Genomic DNA, 22,016 nt, shown 5'->3' on the forward strand with positions numbered 1-22,016 from the left:
CACGCACATGGTGCTCCTGAGCTTCCAACTTGAAGGCTGGGGCATGGGGAGTTTCACCATAATTAGGGAAAGATTCTGGAAGACGAGATATGTGAGCAGAACCCTCGTAAACGTCTGGGTGTTAGGCAAAAATCCATACATCGAGGAAGAGGGAGCAGTGTTGAAGGCACTGAACAGGTGAATGCAGAGCAGACCATAAATGGGCTTTCTCACACACTATGCAAAAAAGTCTGTGCTTCATTCTGGGGTATATGCAGGGCCACTGAAGGATTTTACAAAGGAAAAGTAGCACAGATTTCATACAAAGATGACAGTCCATGTGAAAAGAACGGATTGGGTGGGCTGGCTGTGTTTGATTGGCTGGGTGACTAAAGACAAGAGACCCGTTAAGAAACAAGTGCAACAACCCAGGTGAAAGAGGCATCCACTAAAGAAAGGGATGTCATCATGCGCAGAGAGGAGGAAGATGTGAGAGAATCGGCAAGCCTGGAAGGGGTATAAGCACAAGAGCAAAGTCCAGACTGAAATGGTGGTGAGTACCACTCGCTGAGGAACACATCAGAAGGCTGGCAGGTGGGGACGCAAGGACGTGTTTTAGTTTGGGCATGCCATTCTTTGGGGGTCATGTGTAATATCTGGCAAGAGGCATCCAGTTGCAGCTAGGAAAAGATGTGGATCTCCCTGACAGAAAGTCATCAGCATATTACATAGACGGGAGCCACAGCCATGAGTGTGAAGGTGGTCGCAGTGCAGAATGGGAGGGGAGCTAGAGAGTAGACACAGCAACTGACACTTCAGGGACAGGTAGGGAAGTGCAGTATCACAGAAGAGGAGCGTCAACAGAAGCCAAGGAAGTGAGGGTTAAGGAACAGTCGACAGTCAAGTGCTTCAGAAGAGGTGGGTAGTGTCTAAGCTGATAGTGCACGCCAACTGTCCAAGTGACATGGTGCCCACAAAGCTCAAGTGAACCACAAGGGCAACCCTCTTCCAGGTCCCCTCTCTGCAGCAGAGAGCTTTCTTCCTTCACTTATTAAACTTTTGCTCCAACCTCAAAAAAAAATAAAGTGACCTACAAGCTAGACAACCTTTTCAGAATACTTTATTGACCACTAATAGATATGAACTAGAGCAGAGGCTCAATATTTAGCAAGTGAAAAAACAACGGTCGCTGGCCATGGGCCACTTTACCTTTCTTCCTTCCCTTGACCTCTAAGCATTTTTAGCTTCATGCATCCATTCGACTGGTCTTCAGAAAAGGCCCCCTCCTTTTCCCATCCTCCAGTCTGTTTCTGATCCTACTCCCTTCTTCATGGTTTCCCTGTCCATAGCTATGTTCCCTCCACCTGTAAACAGTAAAGTCACCCACATCCTTCCACGCGCTTGTGATGCAACACAGATCCGTCCCCAGCCCTCTCTTCCTCGGCGCCTTCTCTATTTCCTTCTCAGGACAAACTTCCTGAAGAGTCTAACCTTTCTGTTCTCAGTTTCCATTCACTCTTCAACTCCCTGCAATCCAGCCCCTTCCACCAACACTCTACCAAAAACACTTTACTCGGTTTTCACGAACTTTGAGGATGCCAAAACCAATAGCTTCTCTTCAATCTCCACACTACTGAATATCTTAATAGATTTATCTCACGTCACTCTGTTCCAGATATAGTGATCATCCTGATGTATCCCAAACGCATGAATGCCTTCATTCCTCAGCACATAACGCTCCACATGAAAATATTCCTTCATGTTCTTAACTTCTGCTTATCGCAAAACCCAACTGAAATGACATCTACTGAGTGACATTTCAGTGGTGTCTACTTTGCACCCCAGTGGAGAAATCTGCTACACCTTGTACCGTGATATGTCCAGGTGTGCTCCCTCCCCCACCAATGAGGGGCGCTCAAGGGCAGGTACCATGTCCTCTTCACCTCTGTATTATCCTGGCATCTAGTCCATGCCTGCCTCATACTAGATGGTCAACATGTGAACTTATAATTCACAGTCACAAGAGTCAGAGAATCAGATGTCCAGGCTCAAAACTTTTCAGAAAATATACTGTTTCAGATGAAAGTGGTTTGCCAAGGACATTTTTAAGTACTTAGATTTGATTCAAAGTCGAGTAAATATGGTTGCAGTTCAACTTGTTCCAGGTTTTAAGTAACATTTGGTTCAAGTCCCCTTTAAGAGCCAAAGTCCTAAAATGAAACACGAAGGCTAGGAAGGAGGAGGAAGAGAAAAATGGTAGATAGCAAAAAACAAAAAAAAAAAAGGGGGGGGGCTGGGGAATCATCAATACTGGAAAAAGCTAACACTGTTACAGGCACTCATCTTGATCACTCCGTGTTCAGCAACTGTTTTACTCTTTAAAGATAGAAGGCTTTTTTTTTTTTTTTTTTGAGACGGAGTCTCGCTGTTGTTGCCCAGGCTGGAGTGCAATGGTGCAATCTCAGCTCACTGCAACCTCCACCTCCCAGGTTCCAGCAATTCTCCTGCCTCAGCCTCCAGGGTAGCTGAGACCACAGGCGCCCGCCACCACGCCCGGCTAATTTTTGTATTTTTCGTAGAGATGAGGTTTCACCATGTTGGCCAGGCTGGTCTCGAACTCCTGACCTCAGGTGATCCACCCGCCTTGGCCTCCCAAAGTGCTGGGATTACAGGGGTAAACCCGGCCTTGAAGTCTCTTTAACCTAAAGTTACAGGGCAAAAAGGGTCCAAAAAAGTTGTTACTAACATACAAGGACGAACCTCAAGAACGCCAAGATCAATCAGCCTTCTACAATTCCTTCTACACCATCCAAGTTTATCTGCTAAATATGAGTCTCCGCCCTTCCAGGCCTAACTCTGATCACTGGGCATCCCCATCCTCCAAGGTGGGGGCCACTGATGTCACACCCAAGGCAACATAACTGTACAGTTAAACTTTTAAGAAGGAAATATTTTGAAGATTAACCTGAAGAGGATATTCAACTAAGATGCATTCCTACCACGGACTGATAACTGTGTGACATCAAACAGATATATTATTATAGGAATACTAAGGAAAACCCACAATATCATTTGGCGTGAGCCCAAACTACACAAAATTAAATGTGTAATGTGATGGTGTTACCAGGGTACCGTAAAATTAATCGTCCAAGTGGGAAAATCAAGGAAGACGAATGCCAGCCCCCACGTGCAGGGACACAGGCTGGAAGGGAGCGCTCCTCAGCCCCGCACAGGACGGCAACTGCCCGGGTGGCGGAGGCGGCCAAGCCGGTGCACGGCCACGACCCCCGCCGGCCGAGCGAGCCTGGGGTCCCCGCGCGAGCTGCCCCGGCTGGGGATCCCGGCGCCCCTCGTCCGCCCTCGGAGCTGCTCTCCCGGGAGCCGAGACGCCCGGCGCGGGGAAGGGGGAGACGCGACCCCGCGCCAGTCCCGCTCAGCAAAGGAGCAAAGAGCGAGGCGGCCCGGTGGGTGGGGGGCGGCGACCCCAGGGCCGCAGGCCGGGGGCTCAGGGCGCGCACTAGGGGCCGAGGCACAGAGCCCCAGCCGCCCCGGCCGCCCTCCCTCCCGCACTCCCCCTGGCCCCGGCCTCCCGCGCCCACCCCGCGGTCGCCCCTGCCCTCAGCGCAGTCAGGCCAGCGGCCTCGGCGGACCCGACGCTCTGCGCCCGGCGCGCGCCCGCGGCAGGAGCGGGGACGGGGACGGGGACGGGGACGGACGGGGACGCGGACGCGGGAGGAGGCCGCAGCAGGGGCGGGCGCGGTACCTGCGGGTCGATGTCGCCCACCGCGTAATACTTGACCTCCCTGAACATCTCCTCAGGAACTTTGGGCGCCTGGTCCGACATGATCGCGGCGGCCCGGGAGGCTCCGCGGCGGCGCCCGGCCCCGCCCACCCCCCGCCCCCGGCCCCCGCGGCGCCCGGCGCCCCCGCTCGCCCCGCCAACGGCCCTGCCCGCGCAGCCCGGGCCCGGTCCTGCGAATCGGGGTCCGCTCCCCCACCCTCCGCGCCCCCGCCCGCGCCAGCGCCGAGCGCCCGAAACGCGGGAGCCGCGCGCGCCCTGCGGGACGCACCATCCCGCCCCGGCCACCGAGGGGGAGCGCCGAGGAGCCGCCCGGCCTCCAGTGATGCCCCGCGCCTCTGCCGCCACCCACGGCTCCGGGGTAGCTGGCGCTCGCCGGCCCGCTCTGGCCCTTGCGGTTCCATGGCCGCCGCTCTGCAAGGAGGGGGCCCCGAGGACGAGGGGAAACCCGCGCCCCCCTCGGCGGGGCCGGAGTGAGCCGGTCCCGGGAAGGAGAGGAGCTGGCAGGCCCCTCCCGTCGCCACACGCGGCTGCTCGGGGGCGGCGCATGCGCGCAGCGGAGGGGTAGGGCCTCGGGGCCGCGAGTGAGAGCGGGAGCCGGGCTGGGGCCTCCTCGGGCTTCTTGGCCCTGGGCAGAGTGGGGTTGGGTGTCCCGGCTGTTCGCAGTGGCCGCGAGTGCGGCCGGACCTGGAGTAGTACCTGAGCCGCTCTGGTCGAGCAAGGCGCGGGGCCCCGGTCTACACCGCGCTGGACCCGGCTACGCCGTGACGGAATTCCCGAGGCCGTAGCGCCACGCGAGACGCGCACTGGAGGCCTCAGCGGCGAGTCCTGGGGTCTCCGCAAGGCCTCAGCGCCCGAGCTGGGGACGTGCTGGGAGGAGGCCCGGCCTCGTCGCTGCCCGAGGCCCCGCTGTCCCGGCCGGACCGGCCTGGTCCCTGGCGTCCTCTCGGGTCCGCGCTGGAGGAGAGTCCTAGACAGCAGAGCCCGCGGTGCAGCTCCAGCCCCGGGAAGCCCCGCGCTCAACAGGTTAATACTACACAGCGGCGATTCTAATGCTCACGCTTTTATTTACAGCTCGCCTCCCTTCCGCCAAGATTCACAGAACACGGCAGAGTGGCCTCGGGATCACCTGCCCGAGACACCTGCACGACCGGAAGTTGGGAGAAGAAATAAGGCCATGATGACGAACGCAGCCTTTCTCGTTTATTTCCAATCCCACAACAAACCGGAGACCAGGAACTCATGGGTGATTATCGGAATATTACCTAGTCCCTAAACTGTGGAGCATTGGTTTCTAAAGGAATCTGAGACAGACCCGTAGTGTCTCCCCCACATGCCTTAAGTCACTTCTGCCAAGCAGAAAATCATTTTTGAGTAAATGTTAGTGAAATTGGTTTTAAAAAAGAGAAGGGGCCGGGCGCGGTGGCTCACGCCTGTAATCCTCCCTTTAGGAGGCCGAGGTAGGCGGATTGCCTGAGTTCAGGAGTTCGAGACCAGCCTGGGCGACACGGTGAAACCCCCGTCTCTACTAAAATACAAAAAATTAGCCGGGCGTGGCGGCACGCGCCTGTAATCCCAGCTACTCGGGAGGCTGAGGCAGGAGAATGGCTGGAACTCGGGAGGGGGAGGTTGCAGTGAGCCGAGATCGCGCCGCTGCACTCCAGCCTGGGCGACAGAGCGAGACTCCGTCTCTGAAAAAAAAAAAACAACACGAGAAGGCTTTCAAAATTACTCTGTGGTACACTAATTTAACAGATTAGATCACTTTCCAGGCTTTAAGTTGGCCTTTGTTCTACCCTTTTTTTAGTGTATGATAAAAGTTGTGTTGGTTCGTTGATCAGCATGCAATGAACTCTGGCTCTTGTTAATCAGGTGAATACAGTTTTGTCCTTACATTTGCATGTATGTCATGAGTGGTTTTGTATGGGCAGGAGGTAAACAACGCACATTTAAATATACTTAATGATTTATCATTCCAATGTTTTCTGGTTTTTTTAGTCTTTCATTTGTCTCTTGAACAATCCGAAACATCCCTATTCTAAGGCTAAAAAATTTCCTTTACGAACTTAGGTTAAACATTCCTAATCTGAAATCCAAAATGTTCTAAAATTCGAATTTTTTTGAGTGCTGACGTGACCCGACAAATGGAAAATTCCACACTTGCCCTCATGTGACACTGGGTGACAGTCAAGTCACAAGCCTGGTGTGGTGGGCACCTGTAGTGCCAGCTACTCGAGAGGTTGTGCAGGAGGATTGCTTGAGCCCAGGAGTTTGAGTCCAGCCTGGACAATATAGCCAGACCCTGTCTGTAAAGAAAAAAAAAAAAAATGAAAACTTTTTTTTAAAAACGCCATCAAAACTTTGTTTCGTGCACAAAATTATTTAAAATATATAATATAACCTTACCTTCAGGCTATGTGGGTAAGGTAAGGTGTATGTGAAGCAAATGAATTTCCCATTTAGACTTGGGTCCCATCACCAAGATATCTTATTATGTATATGCAAATATTCCAAATCAAAAATATCTGAAATACTTTTGTCCCAAGCATTTGTCCCAGATAAAGGTTACTCAACCTGTAATAAAAACACTGAGTGCTTGCCTGAAGGAAAAACCAAGAATTTGTCATCCATCCTTAAATTTTTATGACATCCTTTGTAATCAGGAAACCTTTTAATACCTAAGAATATATTTGATATATTCTGGTATATGTTTATCATTCTGATGTTTAATGTTCTATGTTGGGAACATATCAGTGTAATAAATACATTAGATCCAAATACAGATCATGCCGCCTTTTTATCAACCTGTGTGAGAGAACTTATTTATCCTTTTCTTTTTCTTTCTTTCTTTCTTTTTTTTTTTTTGAGACGGAGTCTCACTCTCACCCAGGCTGGAGTGCAATGGCGTGGTCTCGGCTCACTGCAACTTCCACCCCCTGGGCTCAAGCGATTCTCCCACCTCAGCCTCCTAAGTAGCTGGGACTACAGGTGCGTGCCACCACACCTGCCTAATTTTGGTATTTCTAGTAGAGACAGGTTTTCACTATGTTGGCCCGGCTGGTCTTGAACTCCTGACCATGTGATCCTCCTGCCTCAGCCTCCCAAAGTGCTGGGATTACAGACGTGACCCATCACGCCCGGCCCTCTTTTTGTTTTTCTTGGTTAAACACAAACTAAGCACGTGATTTTATGTTAAAAGAACTGAAGTGGACCTCAAGCAGGTATTTTATTTTGTGAATTAAGAAAGCAATTTGTAACGTTCGAGAGAACAAGCTTACCCTACTTCAGGTTCTGATGGTAAGGCAAATTGTGGGATCAAGAAACCTGCTATCTAAGGCCAGCACTTTGGGAGGCTGAGGCAGGCAGATCACTGGAGGTCAGGAGTTCAACACCAGCCTGGCCAACATGGTGAAAGCCTGTCTCTACTAAAAACACAAAAATTAGCTGGGCATGGTGGCGTGCACCTGTAATCCCACCTTCTTGGGAAGCTGAGGCAAGAGAATCACTTGAACCCGGGAAGCAGAGGTTGCAGAGAGCAGAGATCACACCACTGCACTCCAGCTTAGGCAGCAGAGTGAGACTCTAAATAAATAAATAAATCTGCTATTTAAAACCCCATCACCTAGTCAGAATTTGTAAAATACCACACGTGAACTGTGCAAGGCGGTCCACACAAGTGGATCTTACAGCAACAGCATCAAGAAGGCCTGGAGACAGTGTCACACTCACTCAGTGAGTCTCCAATACTACTACTTGGCCAGTAATGAAAAATAAAAATGTTTACATTAGGTTAATTTCATGTGGATAAAGGATGCTCTGAGGCAGTCTAAAAAACTAGCATCCTGACATCATGAAGAGTAACCCATCTAGCAGAGGACGTAAAGATGGCAAGTCAATATTTAAAGGCAAGCGGTAAACTCAGAAATTATCTTCCCCAAAATAGCCATATGCAAAGTTATAGGAACAAAATATCATGTTGACAGTGCTGTTATCTTATTCACAGTTAAATAAAATTCTTATTACTGGTTTTTTAACACTTCAAGGATGACCCATTTTAGGGTGATAACTATCCGTTTATTAAACAGAAGCTTTGCATTTGTTTAATTTGAAGCATATACCACTTCCAGATATGACACTGAGCATTAATATTTTTGGACTTCCCCCAAGTAAATTAAAAGCATGATCATTTTGTTGATAATCAGCCTTTGGAGAATTAGCCTGCTTACTGCCAATACTAGTTCAGTAAATATGGTAATATGTTTCTCATTTTCTATTTTGCAAAATTAGATAACCTAAGCCTAGGAAAAATTAAAAATTAAAAAAAAAAGTAGAGTTGGGGATATTTAACTCAAATTGCCCTTACTGGTAGAAACTCGAGGCAGTTACTTAGATTATTTCCAAATGGCTTTTTTAAATGTATTTCTATATTGTATACAACAGTCTCAGTCTTCATCTCTCCTGTTCAGTTCAGCTAGCCATACATCCCTTAAAATTAGATATTTTTAATGTTTAGTAAACCTTTAGTTTGGGTTTATAGACAACATTTAACCTTCTCATGAAAGGGTCAGAATACTCCAGTTGCAGGCACAATCAGGCCATAGTTTAATTGCAGGAGAAACTGTGAACTCAAAGGAGCACTGCTTCTCTGCAGGAAAGATCCCGTCAGTGGACCTGGGGGGCACAGCTGCCACCAGTGTCATGTAGCTATTCAGTGTCGGAAAACTAGGAATCACCAGTGAAGAAAAATTGTAAATTACCTCAAATTCTATACCCAGAAGCAATCACTATTGAAATCCTTCTAGACATTGTCCCATATAAATATATTTCTTTCCCTAAAAAAAATTATACCCCATACTCTGCCACTTCAAAAAAATCAAGACTTTTTCCATGTCAATAAATATCTATATCATTTAATGAATACATAATAATGCCTTGTTTGAATGTACAATATTTAATTCTGTATTGTTGCACATTTGTTTTTTCCAGTTTAACAATTACAGTACTCCAATGAAGCAATCATCTTAAAATACAAATACATGTAGAATGTATTATAATGTTCCATCCTTTAAGGTTAGAAACGACGTCCCATACCTGTCTCCCATCACTCTGAGAACAGTGCGGTAGCAGGATCAGCGGTTCTCAACCATGGGCAATTTAGCCCCCTATGGCACATTTGACAATGTCTGGAGACATTTTTGGTTGTCACAACTAGGGGGTAGGGGATGCTACTGGCATCTAGTGGTGGAGGATGGGAAGCTGCTAAACATCACGCAACGCACAGGACCGTCCTCCATGACAAAGGACCAATGCAAAATGTCAATAGTGCCACTGTTGAGAAACCCGGATTAAGATCATGTTGTAACTACATTTCAGTGGAATAAGACTTTGAAAGTTTCGACCGGGCACAGTGGCTCACGCCTGTAATCCCAACACTTTGGGTGCCCGAGGCAGGTGGATCACTTAGGTCCTGAGTTCGAGACCAGCCTGGCCAACATGGTGAAACCTCATCTCTTACTAAAAATACAAAAACTAGTTGAGCATGGTGGTGCGCACCTGTAATCCTAGCTACTGGGGAGACTGAGGCACGAGAATGGCTTGAACCGGTGAGGTGGAGGTTGCATTGAGTCAAGATTGCACCACTGCACTCCATCCTGGATGACAGATCTAGACTCTGTCTCAAAAAAAAAAAAAAAAGAAAAAATTTCTTGCACATAACGCCTTGGTGGCTTGCTTCGGACAGCTTTCTTCCAAATGGGACTTGGCTTCTGTCATCATGCAGCTTTGCCAGCTATACAGATGGGGACAAAGCATATAGAGTATCCTGCTGCAGGTTCTATGGCTGAGCTAGTAAGAGTGGCACACATACCTCCAGCCATTTCCACTGGCCAGAACCTGGTCTGACACCTCCATAAGCTGTAAAGGAGACTGCTGGGTGATGGGGTCTTCTTACACGTCCAAGAAAAGAAAATGGCATTGATGGTATCTTGCCAATTTTTGCCATTTTTGGTTTTCAAAAAAATTCTTATACAAATTAAGATTAGTGTAATATAAAACAAAATTCTCAAAGATAATTTCAAGAAAAATACCCGTTAGCTACTCAAAAGATATTTGTTGAATTTGAGGTTACTGGCTTTATACATAGAGGATTAAGCGTATTCTTTTTCCCTCCTGGCCAAATGGTAAAACCCCATCTCTACTGAAAATACAAAAAAATTAGCCAGGCATGGTGGTGCACACCTGGAATCCCAGCTACCCAGGAGACTGAACCACAAGGATCGCTTGAACCTGAGAGGCAGAGGTTGCAGTGAGCTGATATCATGCCAGTCTGGGCAACAAAGTGAGAGTCTGTCTCAAAAACAAACGACAAAGAAACAGCATTATTTTTAAAAAGCAAACAAGGTACTTCTCAGAGGCATGTGAGGGATGTGTTAGATGTCTTCCATTTGTCCCACTCCCTGTGTCAGATCTGTACTCCATCCTGCTCCACCTTTTTCTCTGCCCCTGGGTGCTGACCTGAGCAGATTATATAAGTAGAATCCCTTGCACATTGGCTTCTAGTTGAATTTGGTCAATGGGGAGTCCCAGCAGAAAGCTGGGCAGTGAGGGGAGGGAGGAGAGAGGTATGAGGGTGTTTATTTCCCAGGTTCCGCATCAGCTTGCCTTGAGCTGGTAGAGGAGCCTATTCTATACAACTCTGTCCTTCCAGGTCCTGGGAATCTTTCCTTCCTCTCATCCCTTGGACCTAGGGGTGGTGAGGGCTCACCTGCTTCTCCCCACAGGTCCCTTCACTCTCCATGCATCCTGCCTACACCTTTGTAAGTAGTTCCTTGATAAACCTTCTCAGATGATTGTAATTTGAGTGTGCTGCCCCCAGTGGTGACCCTGTTGTGATGGACAGGAAAATCTTACAAGGACAATGAGAAATTCTTAAAATATTGTGTCTGCTCTCAAAAAACTAACAAATACTTGGATGCACAAGCCTAACACTAGTGGGATTCTGTAGAAATGCAGCAGAAATTTAGAAAAGAGGTTCCCATGTGCCAGAATAGCTGGGGGAAACCTCTTGGATGGAGCGGGCTGAAGGGAATAGTTCTTGAAGGGAGAGGAGGGACCACTGAAAAGAGGCCAGAATACTGATATTGCCAAATAAAAGGGTGCACATTTTGGATATTAAATAACTGATGATTTAAGGTAGAAATGGGGAGTAATAAGAAATAATAGACTGTGTCTAGCGTATGAAGATCCTGGGACCTCATCAGAGGAAGTTGTTGCATTTGAGACTTGGCATAATTCTGTGGCTGTGAAAACAGAAGAGAAAATTGCTTACCAGCTATTTAAAGTTAAGTACTTTGTGACAAACTGGCTGTGGGATTGACTGTTTACTCACGTTGTGGGTAAACAAAAAGACATATTGAATCTTAACTCAGATTTTAACCGCTGGTACCTGTGAGTGTGACCTTATTTGGAAATAGGGTCTTTGCCCACATCATTAAGATGAGGTCCTACTGGATGAGGATGGGACCTAAATCCAGTCACTGCTGTTCGTATAAGAAGAAGAAAATTTGAAAACAGACACCCAGGAGAGTGCCAAATGATGACCGCGACAAGGGTTGGGGTGATGTGTCTAGAAGCTGAGGAACACCAAGGTTGCGGCAGACACCAGAAGCTGGAAGAGGCCAGGACCGCCTCTCCCCTAACACCTTCAGAAGAAGCACAGCCTGGCCATCACCTTCTTCTTGGATTTCTGGCCTCCGGAACTGAGAGAATGAATGTCTATTGTTTAAGCTGCCAATACGTGGCACCTTTGTTACAGTAGCCCTAACAAACTAACATTCAGTATGTCTGAAGGGTAGTCAAGAGGAAGCTAGAAATTAAGATGTTGGCCCATGTTTAGAGTGGATTTAAGCCAAACAGCATACTATGTGTGCCCTGCTAAAAATTATAATAACGAGAAATTGTTACAGCCTAAGAGTGACCCCAAGATTTGTAACTGACTTTGAGTGCCCAAGAACTGCGTGATAAGTCTATCAAGATAAAATTATTTCAAGTCCTCGCTTTCGTTTCTTTACGTTTTCTCTTTTTTCCTATTAGCATATACACATCCAGTGGTCATTTGAAGCCCGGGTGGGTCTGGTGGTAAAAGCTTTCACTGCTAGGTTATGCTGTGGGAACTAACTCCCAAAGTTCAGTGGCTTCAACAAAGCTCACTTCTCACTCATGTGTTGGGCAGGCATGGCTCTGCTGCTCTTCTTTCTGGAACCTCTGCAGAAGACATAGGCAGTTCTAGTGACCAAGGGGAAAGAAGAATGGCAGAACCGTGTAATAGCTATAAAACTTCTGTCTGGAATTCACACACATTCCATTTGAAAGTCAGTCTCATTGCCAAACCTGATGTCAATGTGGTAGTGAATCTGTTCTTCCCACAGGGAGTCACTCCAAGTCATGGCAGAGTGGGCAGGGGTATGTCATCCTCTTTCTGGGAATACAGCAGATAACTGAGGACAGCAGTATGTTCTATCAATGTTCCCTCTCAGTCACAAACGTGAACATATGTCCCTTCTGTACTCCACATCCGTGTCTTTTGAGAAGAAATTGCAAAAATTCCACTCAATTGTAGCATCAGGCCCAAAGTGCCGGCACTCATGGGGGCCTCTACAGCAACTCTAGATGTGTCTTCTCTCAGTCTAGTCACAGATGGATGCCACTCTTCCCCAACATGTGGTGGAGCTGGGAAAAATCACTCCATTGAGAACAGGGAGAATGAATGCAGGCTGACCCAGTCACTGGTCCAGAGAACTACGGGCATCCCTGTGGGTGGATGTGGGGAGGGTTCCCCACCTCAACTGCCGCTACCAGTTAAACTTCAATAAATTACATTGCAGCTACACACAACTTCTCAGTCTCATGACTCTGCGCTCACAGGCACAAGGGTGAGGATTGAGGAGTTAGCCTGTGAAGCTACTTGATCACTGCCGGCTGAGAACCCATGGGTGAAAGCTTTCCTTTCTTTGCCCCATTTTTTGAGACATTTCACCAGGCTCCTCAGAAAGGGCCCCACTGATCTTGCACTGAGTCCCATTGGGTGGCCAGTTTGGTCACACATCCCACCCTCCCTGTTTCACTCCCTGCACCTGCACCCCTGCTCCCTGGGGTCACTTTCCCAGTTAAACAATTTGCACACAAGCCCTTGCTCAGGCCCTGCTCTAAGAGGGGCAATTCAGAGAACCCAAGCCAGAGCCAAAGCAAGTCACAAGGCGAAGCCTGCAGTGAACAGGGCAAGAACTGTAATCCTACAGGAAAGCAACCCATGGTGGGGAACAATATGCAACAAGCAACTACGATGGAAAAGTGGTGTTGTGGCTCTTGTTTCTTTGGTTGGGTTTTGGTTGTGACTAAAGGCACAGTTCACAGTCCTCTGAGAGCATCTTAAGAGTTAGGATAATGCCATGGTTTCTAGTACATCACAGTGGACTTTCATTATTCAGAACTGTGTCATCTTCCCAGCAAGTAATTCCCTACAGTTTTCCAGAAAGTATTAATACGTTCACCAATTGTTTGTTCTTTAAAGTTAATGATTCTTCACACTGTGTTATCTACATTTGTCTGGGGCAGCTAAATTACTCCCAGTAACTTTGCACACACAACTGAACACTAGCTTAAGTGACATCATTAGGTGGCATCTAGAAGCTGTACTTGTTCAGATTCTGTGAACTAGCAGAGAGACAGCCCAGCATGGGACTCATACCTACATCTTCTCAGAAAGAGGCGTGCATACACAGAGGAACGGCTTCTTTTACAAAACAGTTGATTTAGACCTAACCTTTGTAGGTCTAGCATAGAGATGGACAAGTCTTAGGACTAAAACGAAAATACAAATCTAGGAAACAACGAAATATTTTCTAAATCAGGAGTGGCCAGCCTGTAGGGTGATTGAAGACTTCTATTGTTTCATTTATCACCTTTGAAGCGTGTGAAAATAAAACTGGTCTCACAAATTGTATTGGTCATTTGATTAAAAACACCCAGCAGCATTAACATGCCGATTGAGCACACTTGTTTACAGTAATTAAAAAATGAATGAATTAAGGATTCAAGTTTTGGAGAAGAAATTGTGCCCCATCTGCTTCTACTGGTGCTTTCTAACACCTTAATTAGATGGGCTACACTTAATTCCTGTGGGAGTTCGTAGGTCCCAGGTGTAGGAAATACATATTGAAGTAAGAGAGTCCTGAAATTTGGTAGCTTCCCTACAAATTGGGGCTACTCACCTTCCTGTAAGCAAGACCAAGTGTCTATCGAAGATATTCTCTGCTGGCAAATGATTTACGGCGCTGGCTTTTGGGAATCCGTATTTGCTCACCCACTCCCACCCCGCAGAGTGCACCGTGTGCTTGTCAGTTGCATGGAGCCTGAGAACAATGTGAAAAATACTCCTGGCAGGATACCTGCTTAGATATTTTCAAGCTTAGAAAAATCATTTTTTCACACCTGTAATCCTAGCACTTTGGGAGGCTGAGGCAGGTGGATAGTTTGAGGTCAGGAGTTCGAGACCAGCCTGGCCAACATGGTGAAAACCTGTCTCTACTAAAAATACAAAAATTAGCCAGGTGTGGTGGTGAGTGCCTGTAATCCCAGCTACTTGGGAGGCTGAGGCACGACAATCACTTAAACCCAAGAGGTGGAGGTTGCAGTGAACTGAGAGCATGCCACTGCACTTCTAGCCTAGGCAACAGAGTGACTCTGTCTTAATAAGAAAAAAAAAAAAAAAAAGAAAAGAAAAATTATTTTTAATGGCACCAAGCAACACAACCTTTTTCTTTATTTGGTTGTTGTTCTGAGAGGTTTCCCAGAGGTTAGGAATTTATATCCAAAAATAATGTTGACAGGCATGACAGTTTGGGGTTGAAGAGAGAGTTGGGCTTGTTTGCAAAATATCTCTTTAATTTATCTCAGACATTTCACCAGCTAATTAATGAAGATCCCAAGCCAAGTTCCAGTTCTGTATCATAACACCCTGAAAAGATTTTAACAGCTTCTCTAACTCTAACTGCCTCATCTGTTGCTCCTGTTTAACACTGTGTCCATCTCCAAGATGACGGGAGTCAATCTCACTTCTTTCAGAGACTATACTAAGGTTGAGAAAGGTGAGGCCCAAGGAATTCAAGTGAGTTTCTCATTGTCACAGTTACTGGCAGAGTCTGGGTTACGCTCTCCTTTTTAGACTTATTCTAATTCATTCTTTAAAAACATTGAAAGGAAAGAGTTTTAATTTCATATACAATAGAAATAGAAAACAGGTAAACTCTCTAAAAGTAATATTTATACTATGGAAAAATCTAACTTCATTTAGGTTGAAAAGAGTATACAGATTTATATTTTTTGTAGTTAATACATATTTCTCTTTTGGAAGTGGTTGAAGTGGAAGAGACAATTTTATGTGTAATGTCTTGTGTCAGTTTTAATTTTCTGATTTAATTAGTTTCCTAATTAGAAGGGGTTAAATTAATTAACCTCATTATTTACTATATATTTAATGATTTCTCCTCTATGGGGAGTTACTTAATTTTCAATAATTGAAAAGCTTATGACAAGAGGGAATATTGCCAAGTCTTACACTTATTGTTTTATGATCACTGGCAGGAATAAGACAGATTAAGGGGAATTTTAGGTGAGATATCAGATACTTGCAAAGGTATTTCTCACTTGTTTTGAACCATGATGCATGTAAAAACTTGAGTTGAGACTCCATAATTTCTGTCCAATTTGAACTCAATGGATATGTCCTTTGTTTCAGGATAAAATCCATCCTAGAACATAGACTTCTATAAGAAATAGCCGTGTCACATGATCTCAGTTATAGACAATAAAATAATCATGACACATCAAATAATACTAAATAATTATAATGAAAAGGAGAGTTTCTGAAACTATCATCTGGTATAAGTGGCATAATAAAATATTTAGTTTTTCCTCAGACTTGCCAGTGGACTAAATGGATGACATTTTGGGAAGACATAATAGATTGATAAGCCTAACAGCTATATGGCTTGAGGAAATCAATAAGCCATATTATTTCACGTTTATAAACATAAACAATTTGTGGATAACTATGTTTTCATGTAGCGATGTGTTTTCCAAGAGCAAAAATGAGGCTGCATCTACAAAATGGCTGAATTTGCCTTCTCTTCCCACTTTAGAAGGGCCTCTGCACAGAGATTTGAGCAGCCAGCCCTCTGCAGGCAGACATGGATAGAGACAGGAAACTGTTGCCCATTTCTCCCTGTCTCTGCATTGCCCCTTATCCACAGCACTACCTGGGAGAGATCCTGATCCATCAAGAGGTTATGTGAGTAAAGCTTGGGTACTGGTGTAGTTTAAAACACAAGCCCAACGCATGTAGTCCAGTGAAGTGATCTGATGGTAGGAAATCCACTGTAGTTGAACAAACCTGTACTGAGCACATAGGTGCATTGCATATAGGCTTTGTGTTGCAGTCAAGGCCCATCCATGGAGTGACTGAGTTCCAGCCTGTAAGCAGCATATCAAACACCAGCGTGAGTTGTATAGAGTAATGGAATTCAAAGTGTGAGATGCGATGGAGGCAGGGATGTTTCAGGAGGTCCTCTTAGAGGAGGGGTCCTGAGAGACCTTCGAAGATCAACAGGAAGACAAGGATGCCTGTTCCCTTTGGAAGAGAAGCCTGAGCAGAGGCCTGGGCTCGGGAATGAGCAGCGGGGTGGCAGGGCTAGCAGTCAGCTCCTGCCTGGAGGAAGATGTTGCGGGATGGAGCGCGGGAGACACATACAAAGAAGCAGATTGGAGACCTTCGGGGAAAAGCTTTATATGAAGAAATGACTGTCCATATTTCTCATAAATTAGAATCCTACTATTTTCAATTCCTATCAAAAAAATTTACAGGCTGAAGTTGAGAAAGTAAAAACTGGTATTCCATTTGATTCCATTTGGAAAATATCTGCCCCTATTCTGTTTTTGTTTTATTTTATTTTATTTTTTGTTTTATTGAGACAAGGTCTCACTCTGTCGCTCAGGGTGGAGTGCAGTGCTGCAATCTCGGCTCACTGCAACCTCCGCCTCCCAGGTTCAAGCAATTCTCCTGCCTCAGCCTCCCAAGTAGCTGAGAGTGCAGATGCGTGCCACCATGCCTGGCTAATTTTTGTATTTTTAGTAGAGACGGGGTTTCACCATGTTGGCCAGGCTGGTCTCAAACTCCTGACGTCAAGTGACCTGCCAGCCTCGGCCTCCCAAGGCGCTGGGATTACAGGCATGAGCCACCATGCCCGGCCTGCCCCTATTCAGTGTATAATAGCAGACAAAGTAGTGCTGCTAGTTCCACAATATACAAGAAAGTACTAGCTAGACAATGCTGACTCACTGCTCTGGTTCCAAGATGTCCCATAGTTTCCCACCACTTGTAGACTGAAGTTCAGTCACCTTAGCCTGCCTTTCAGAGAACTCTCTAAACTGTTGCTTTCCACCATACACCCCACCTTTGTACACCATAGCCCGAGCACACCAGGCCCATGTCCTCCCATCTCAGCAGACTAGACTACAGTACTTGACCTCCAAACACATCCAGAACTTTCCCACCACAGCCATGGCTGTGTTCCATCACCAGCAACCCTCTGCACTCATGCACCTGCGCAAATCACACCTGCTCTTCCTATGGCCAACCTTAGATGTCCCATTTCATGAAACATCTCTGATGCCTTGAGAAAGAGTTTATTTGGTCTCTTCTATTGCGATTTACATAAATATAAATAAATTATATAACTGGCATCTCTTTGGCTTGGATCAAGGTTGACTAATTAATCACATGTGAGAGTTCATCTCACCCAACGTAATGGCTGGTGTGGTGCCGCTGTGAACCATTTTCAAGGCAAGCAGTACAAACAAGGCTGGAGGGAGCCTCAAATGTGAGAGCTTGCCGTCATCGCAATACTTATATTTAAAGTATCAAAAAGACTGTATTCCAAAACACTTTGCCATCTCATCACCACCACCACCCCACTCCCAACCCCTCCAATACTAAAAGAAGTTTTTGTTTTTAAGACAGGGTCTCGCTCTGTTGCCCAGGCTGAAAGTGCAGTGGCGCCATCACAGCTCACTGCAGCCTCGACTTCATAGGGCCCAAGCGACCTTCCCACCTCAGCCTCCCAAGTAAGTGGGACCACAGGCACACACCACTGGCTACTTTTAAAATTTTGTGTAGAAATGGGGTCTCAGAAACGGTGGCTCATGCCTATAATCCCAGCACTCTGGGAGGCTGAGGCCGGCGGATCACTTGAGGTCAGGAGTTTGAGACCAGCCTGGTCAACATAGTGAAACTCCGTCTCTACTAAAAGTACAAAAATTAGCCAGGCATGGTGGCAGGCGCCTGTAATCCCAGCTACTCCAGGAGGCTGAGGCAGGAGAATCGCTTGAGCCTGGGAGGCGAAGGTTGCAGTGGGCCGTGATGGTGCCCCTGCATGCCAGTCTGGGTGACAGAGCAAGACTCTGTCTCAAAACAAAACCAAACAAACAAACAAGCAAAAAACAAAAAGGGAAATGGGGTCCACTGTGTTGCCCAAGCTGGTCTCGAACTCCTGAGCTCAAGCCATGCTCCTGCCTTGGCCTCCCAAAGTGCTAGGATATCAGGCATAAGCCACTGCACCTGGCCTAAAACAAGTTTTATTTTCCCTTAACACATATTCTCTTCCATATTTAGTATGAGGCCTGATGTCAAATGGATGATGAGTAAATATTTAAGAAGTGGATGGATGCATTTTGAATGAACTAACATCACTGCCAGGGATTTTTCACCTTTTAGGGCCTCTTTAAACATAATCATCATAATACAAATTTAAAACTTATTCTAATAAGGTTTCCTTGTTTTATTTCATTATACTTTACAGCTGGGGAAACACGTTTGGGAAGGTTAGATCAGGGGTCAGCAAACATTTTTCTTTAAAGGCCCAGATAGAAAATATTTTAGGCATTGTGGTTTACACAATCTCTCTTGTGACTTCTCAACTCTGCTATTGCAGTGTGAAAGTAGCCACAGATACTCGGTGTAAAAATGAGCAAGACTGTGTTCCAATAAATCTTTATGTACAAAACCAGGCAGCAGGCCAGAGTTAGCCTTTGGGCCTTGGTTTGCTGACCCTGTATTAGGTTTTCCAAGGTCACACACTAGCAAGTGGAAGAAACAAAGAAAGACTAAAACCCAACAGGTGTTCACTAACTAATGAGCCTCTTGACCCCCGTACAGCACTCTCCCTGCTTCACTGTGATAACTCTGTGGTCTCAGGAGGTCTGTCTGAATGCTTGACCATCAGGAAAACAAGGGAATTAGGGCTAATTAATTAGTCAAGACTTTGAAATCCACTGAGAAATGGGGCCTCATATTAAGTGCAAACTATCATCCTAAGTAATATATTTGTGGCACTTTCATTAAATTTTCTCTCAAATCTTGAAAAATAAGTATCTCCTAGCTGCCAAGATTTTCATCTTAGTATAATTATGAAGCCTCCCCAAATAATCATTTTCCAGTTTGCGATACTCAGTGGGGTACAATGCCAGCTGCGGAGACTGGATGGAGCTGTTTAATTTGAGACTTATTAGCACAGCGCAGGTGAAAATGAAGAAAGTCTTAGTGAAATGTGCTCATCGTATGTTAAATGTAAAAGCTTATTGTTTAGTAAAGCTCATGGAATAAAAGAAGAGCAGCAATCTAAAAGCAGTTAATTCAATGTCTATCAGGATAAATATAGGAATTTTAGGGACATTTTTCACAGGTATTAATAGAAACCATTTTTATTAGGAAAAAGGCAGATATTTCAACATGTTGTAATCATTTTGGGGGGAGGCGCGGTTCTGCAGTTCTTTTTTTTTTTTGGAGACCGAGCATCACTCTGTTGCCCAGGCTGGAGTGCAGTGGCATGATCTCGGCTCACTGCAACCTCCACCTCCCAGGTTCAAGTGATTCTCACACCTCAACATCCCGAGTAGCTGGGACTACAGGTTCCCATCACCATGCCTGACTAATTTTTGTGTTTTTAGTAGAGATGGGGTTTCACCATGTTGTCCAGGCTGGTCTCGAACTCCTGACCTCAGGTGATCCACCCGCCTCGGCCTCTCAAAGTGCTGGGATTACAGGTGTGAGCCACCGTGCTGGGCCGGTTTTGGTTTTTTGTGACAGAATCTCACTCTGTCACCCAGGCTAGAGTTCAGTGGCATGATCATGGCTCACTGCAGTCTCAACCTCCCAGGCTCAGGCGATTCTCCCACCTCAGCCTCCCAAGTAGCTGGGACTACAGGGGCTTGCCACCATGCCCAGCTAGTTTTTTGTATTTTTTTTTTTTTTTTTTTTTTTTAGAGATGGGGTTTCCCCATGTTGCCCAGCTGGTCTGAAACTCTGGGGCTCAAGCAATCCATCCATCTTGGCCTCCCAAAGTACTGGGATTACAGACTCTGGGGCTCAAGCAATCCATCCATCTTGGCCTCCCAAAGTACTGGGATTACAGGCGTGAGCCACCATGCCTGGACTATTTTAACCATTTTAATGAAAAACATATTCACCAAAGAGAAAATGGTCACAAAATGAGGTGTGTGGCTCCTTAAATGAATTAAAACACATTTTTAAAGTCTTTTTACATGAATAAATATTTGAGCTTTAAGCTTAGAGCAAATTTAGAAACTGCAAATCTAAAAGGGTGTCTGTGAGTCACTTCTTGTTATGAACTTTCTATTCCCAGTTAATTCTCAAGACAAATTTTCTAAGATGTTATAAACCCAACCATATAGAATTTCTAACACTGTGCTACATTTCATTAATAGGGTTCACAAGTAATTCTCTCCTCGGTGGTAAATTGGTTCATTTTTTTCATTTAAAGACATGCTACTCCTTAGAAAGACAAAGACCATAGTAAGAATATTATTAGTCGGCTGGGTGCAGTGGCTCACGCCTGTAATCCCAGCACTTTGGGAGGCCGAGGCAGGTGGATCACCTGAGGTTGGGAGTTCAAGACCAGCCTGGCCAACATGCAGAAACTCTGTCTCTACTAAAAATACAAAATTAGCCAGGCATGCCTGTAATCCCAGCTACAGGGATGCTGAGGTAGGAGAATCGCTTGAGCCCAGGAGGCAGAGGTTGCAGTGAGCCGAAATCATGCCATTGCACTCCAGCCCGGGCAACAAGAGTGAAACTCTTTCTCAAAAAATAAATAAATAAATAAATAAATAATAAAAAAAGAAGCGTGCATTGATTGGGTAGCCTTGACTTTCTGCTATTTCCACTGGCATATAAGACGCCTTCATTGGATGCCTGCTGAGAATACTGGTGTATCGTCTTGCTCCTGTTACTTACACGCTCACATAGAGGACAGCGTCTGCACCATACCTGTGAAGGGAAAGGAAAATAAGACTATGAAAAGCAAAGACAAAAAACAGTTACGTTTACAACGCTTTGTCCAGGCAACATTCCAGTGATTCAGTGATTTAATAGAGTCCCGAATAATTTTGATACCTTTCTAAGTGAGAGAATTTACTTAGTCCATTTACCTATATGAGGCAGCTATGTGAACTTTAGAAGAAGTATTTAAAAAATCAGGGGAATATGCAGATAGTGTTGGATTCAGTTGTAAGTTCCATTCCTGCAAAGATGTTCAGCGTATTGGGTATGTGTTGAAGGAGAGGAAAAATATCTCTCCTTCTCCCTTTCTAAGTTTTAAGCTGGGCTCCTGTAGCAAAAGACAGATTGACAACAGAAAAGTATACAAATTTTAAAAGTCTTACACGACACAGGGGCCTTCATAAGGAAATGAAGACCCAAAGAAATGGTGAAATCTGAGCATTTTTATGCTAGGTTTGATGAAGAGCAACAGAGGGGAGAAGTGAGAGGACAAAGGGTCTGAGCTAAGCACAGTGAGCTCGACAGTAAGAGCGCTCTTTTCCCTGGAGTCTAGGGAGGGCGCCTCTCACCTGAGGAACTAATGACCGCCTTCAGGGGAGAAGAGGGAAAGTCAGACTCCTTCCTGTCATTTCTCAAATGCCTGCAGCTTAAAATATTTACTATGTCAAGCTATCGTATTTTGGGGTAGCAGGTCCTGAACACCACTGTAGAGATACATCATAAAAACCAGAACTAGGGCTGGGCCCGGTGGCTCATGCCTTTTGGGAGTCCGAGGTGGGTGGATCACTTGAGGTCAGGAGCTCGAGACCAACCTGACCAACATGATGA

General features: G+C 45.8%; 2 protein-coding genes across 3 annotated transcripts in view; one reads left to right on the forward strand and one right to left on the reverse strand.

Annotated features, from left to right (window-relative positions):
- The window catches only part of PAXIP1 (PAX interacting protein 1), a 59,465-nt gene extending 55,264 nt beyond the window's left edge, over positions 1-4,201 (reverse strand). The window contains exon 1 of one of the 2 annotated variants that reach the window (XM_054560043.1): positions 4,050-4,201. In XM_054560043.1, coding sequence (XP_054416018.1) covers positions 4,050-4,052 — 3 coding nt within the window. In that variant the 5' untranslated portion in view covers positions 4,053-4,201. Of the gene's footprint in view, positions 1-3,742; positions 4,017-4,049 lie in introns of those variants that run through there. The other variant, XM_054560042.1, reaches the window with a different exon arrangement.
- LOC134761737 (uncharacterized) lies at positions 3,822-9,482 on the forward strand. Its single transcript, XM_063725844.1, has 3 exons — positions 3,822-4,342; positions 4,853-5,024; positions 8,765-9,482. Exons 1-3 carry the CDS (start codon positions 3,822-3,824, stop codon positions 8,801-8,803), a joined length of 732 nt encoding a protein of 243 aa, XP_063581914.1. The 3' UTR covers positions 8,804-9,482.
- The last annotated feature ends 12,534 nt before the right edge of the window (positions 9,483-22,016 follow it).

This window comes from Pongo abelii, chromosome 6 (genome assembly GCF_028885655.2).
Source record: "Pongo abelii isolate AG06213 chromosome 6, NHGRI_mPonAbe1-v2.0_pri, whole genome shotgun sequence".
In the NCBI taxonomy this organism is placed as follows: domain Eukaryota; kingdom Metazoa; phylum Chordata; class Mammalia; order Primates; family Hominidae; genus Pongo; species Pongo abelii.

Excerpts from the sequence above, each read along its gene's own strand:
- LOC134761737 (XM_063725844.1), top strand. The coding sequence starts at position 3,822 with ATGATCGCGGCGGCCCGGGAGGCTCCGCGGCGGCGCCCGGCCCCGCCC. Across the intron at positions 4,343-4,852 it reads CGCATGCGCGCAGCGGAGGG|CTCGCCTCCCTTCCGCCAAG; the intron begins GTAGGGCCTCGG and ends TTTTATTTACAG. Across the intron at positions 5,025-8,764 it reads CGGAGACCAGGAACTCATGG|TTTAACAATTACAGTACTCC; the intron begins GTGATTATCGGA and ends TGTTTTTTCCAG.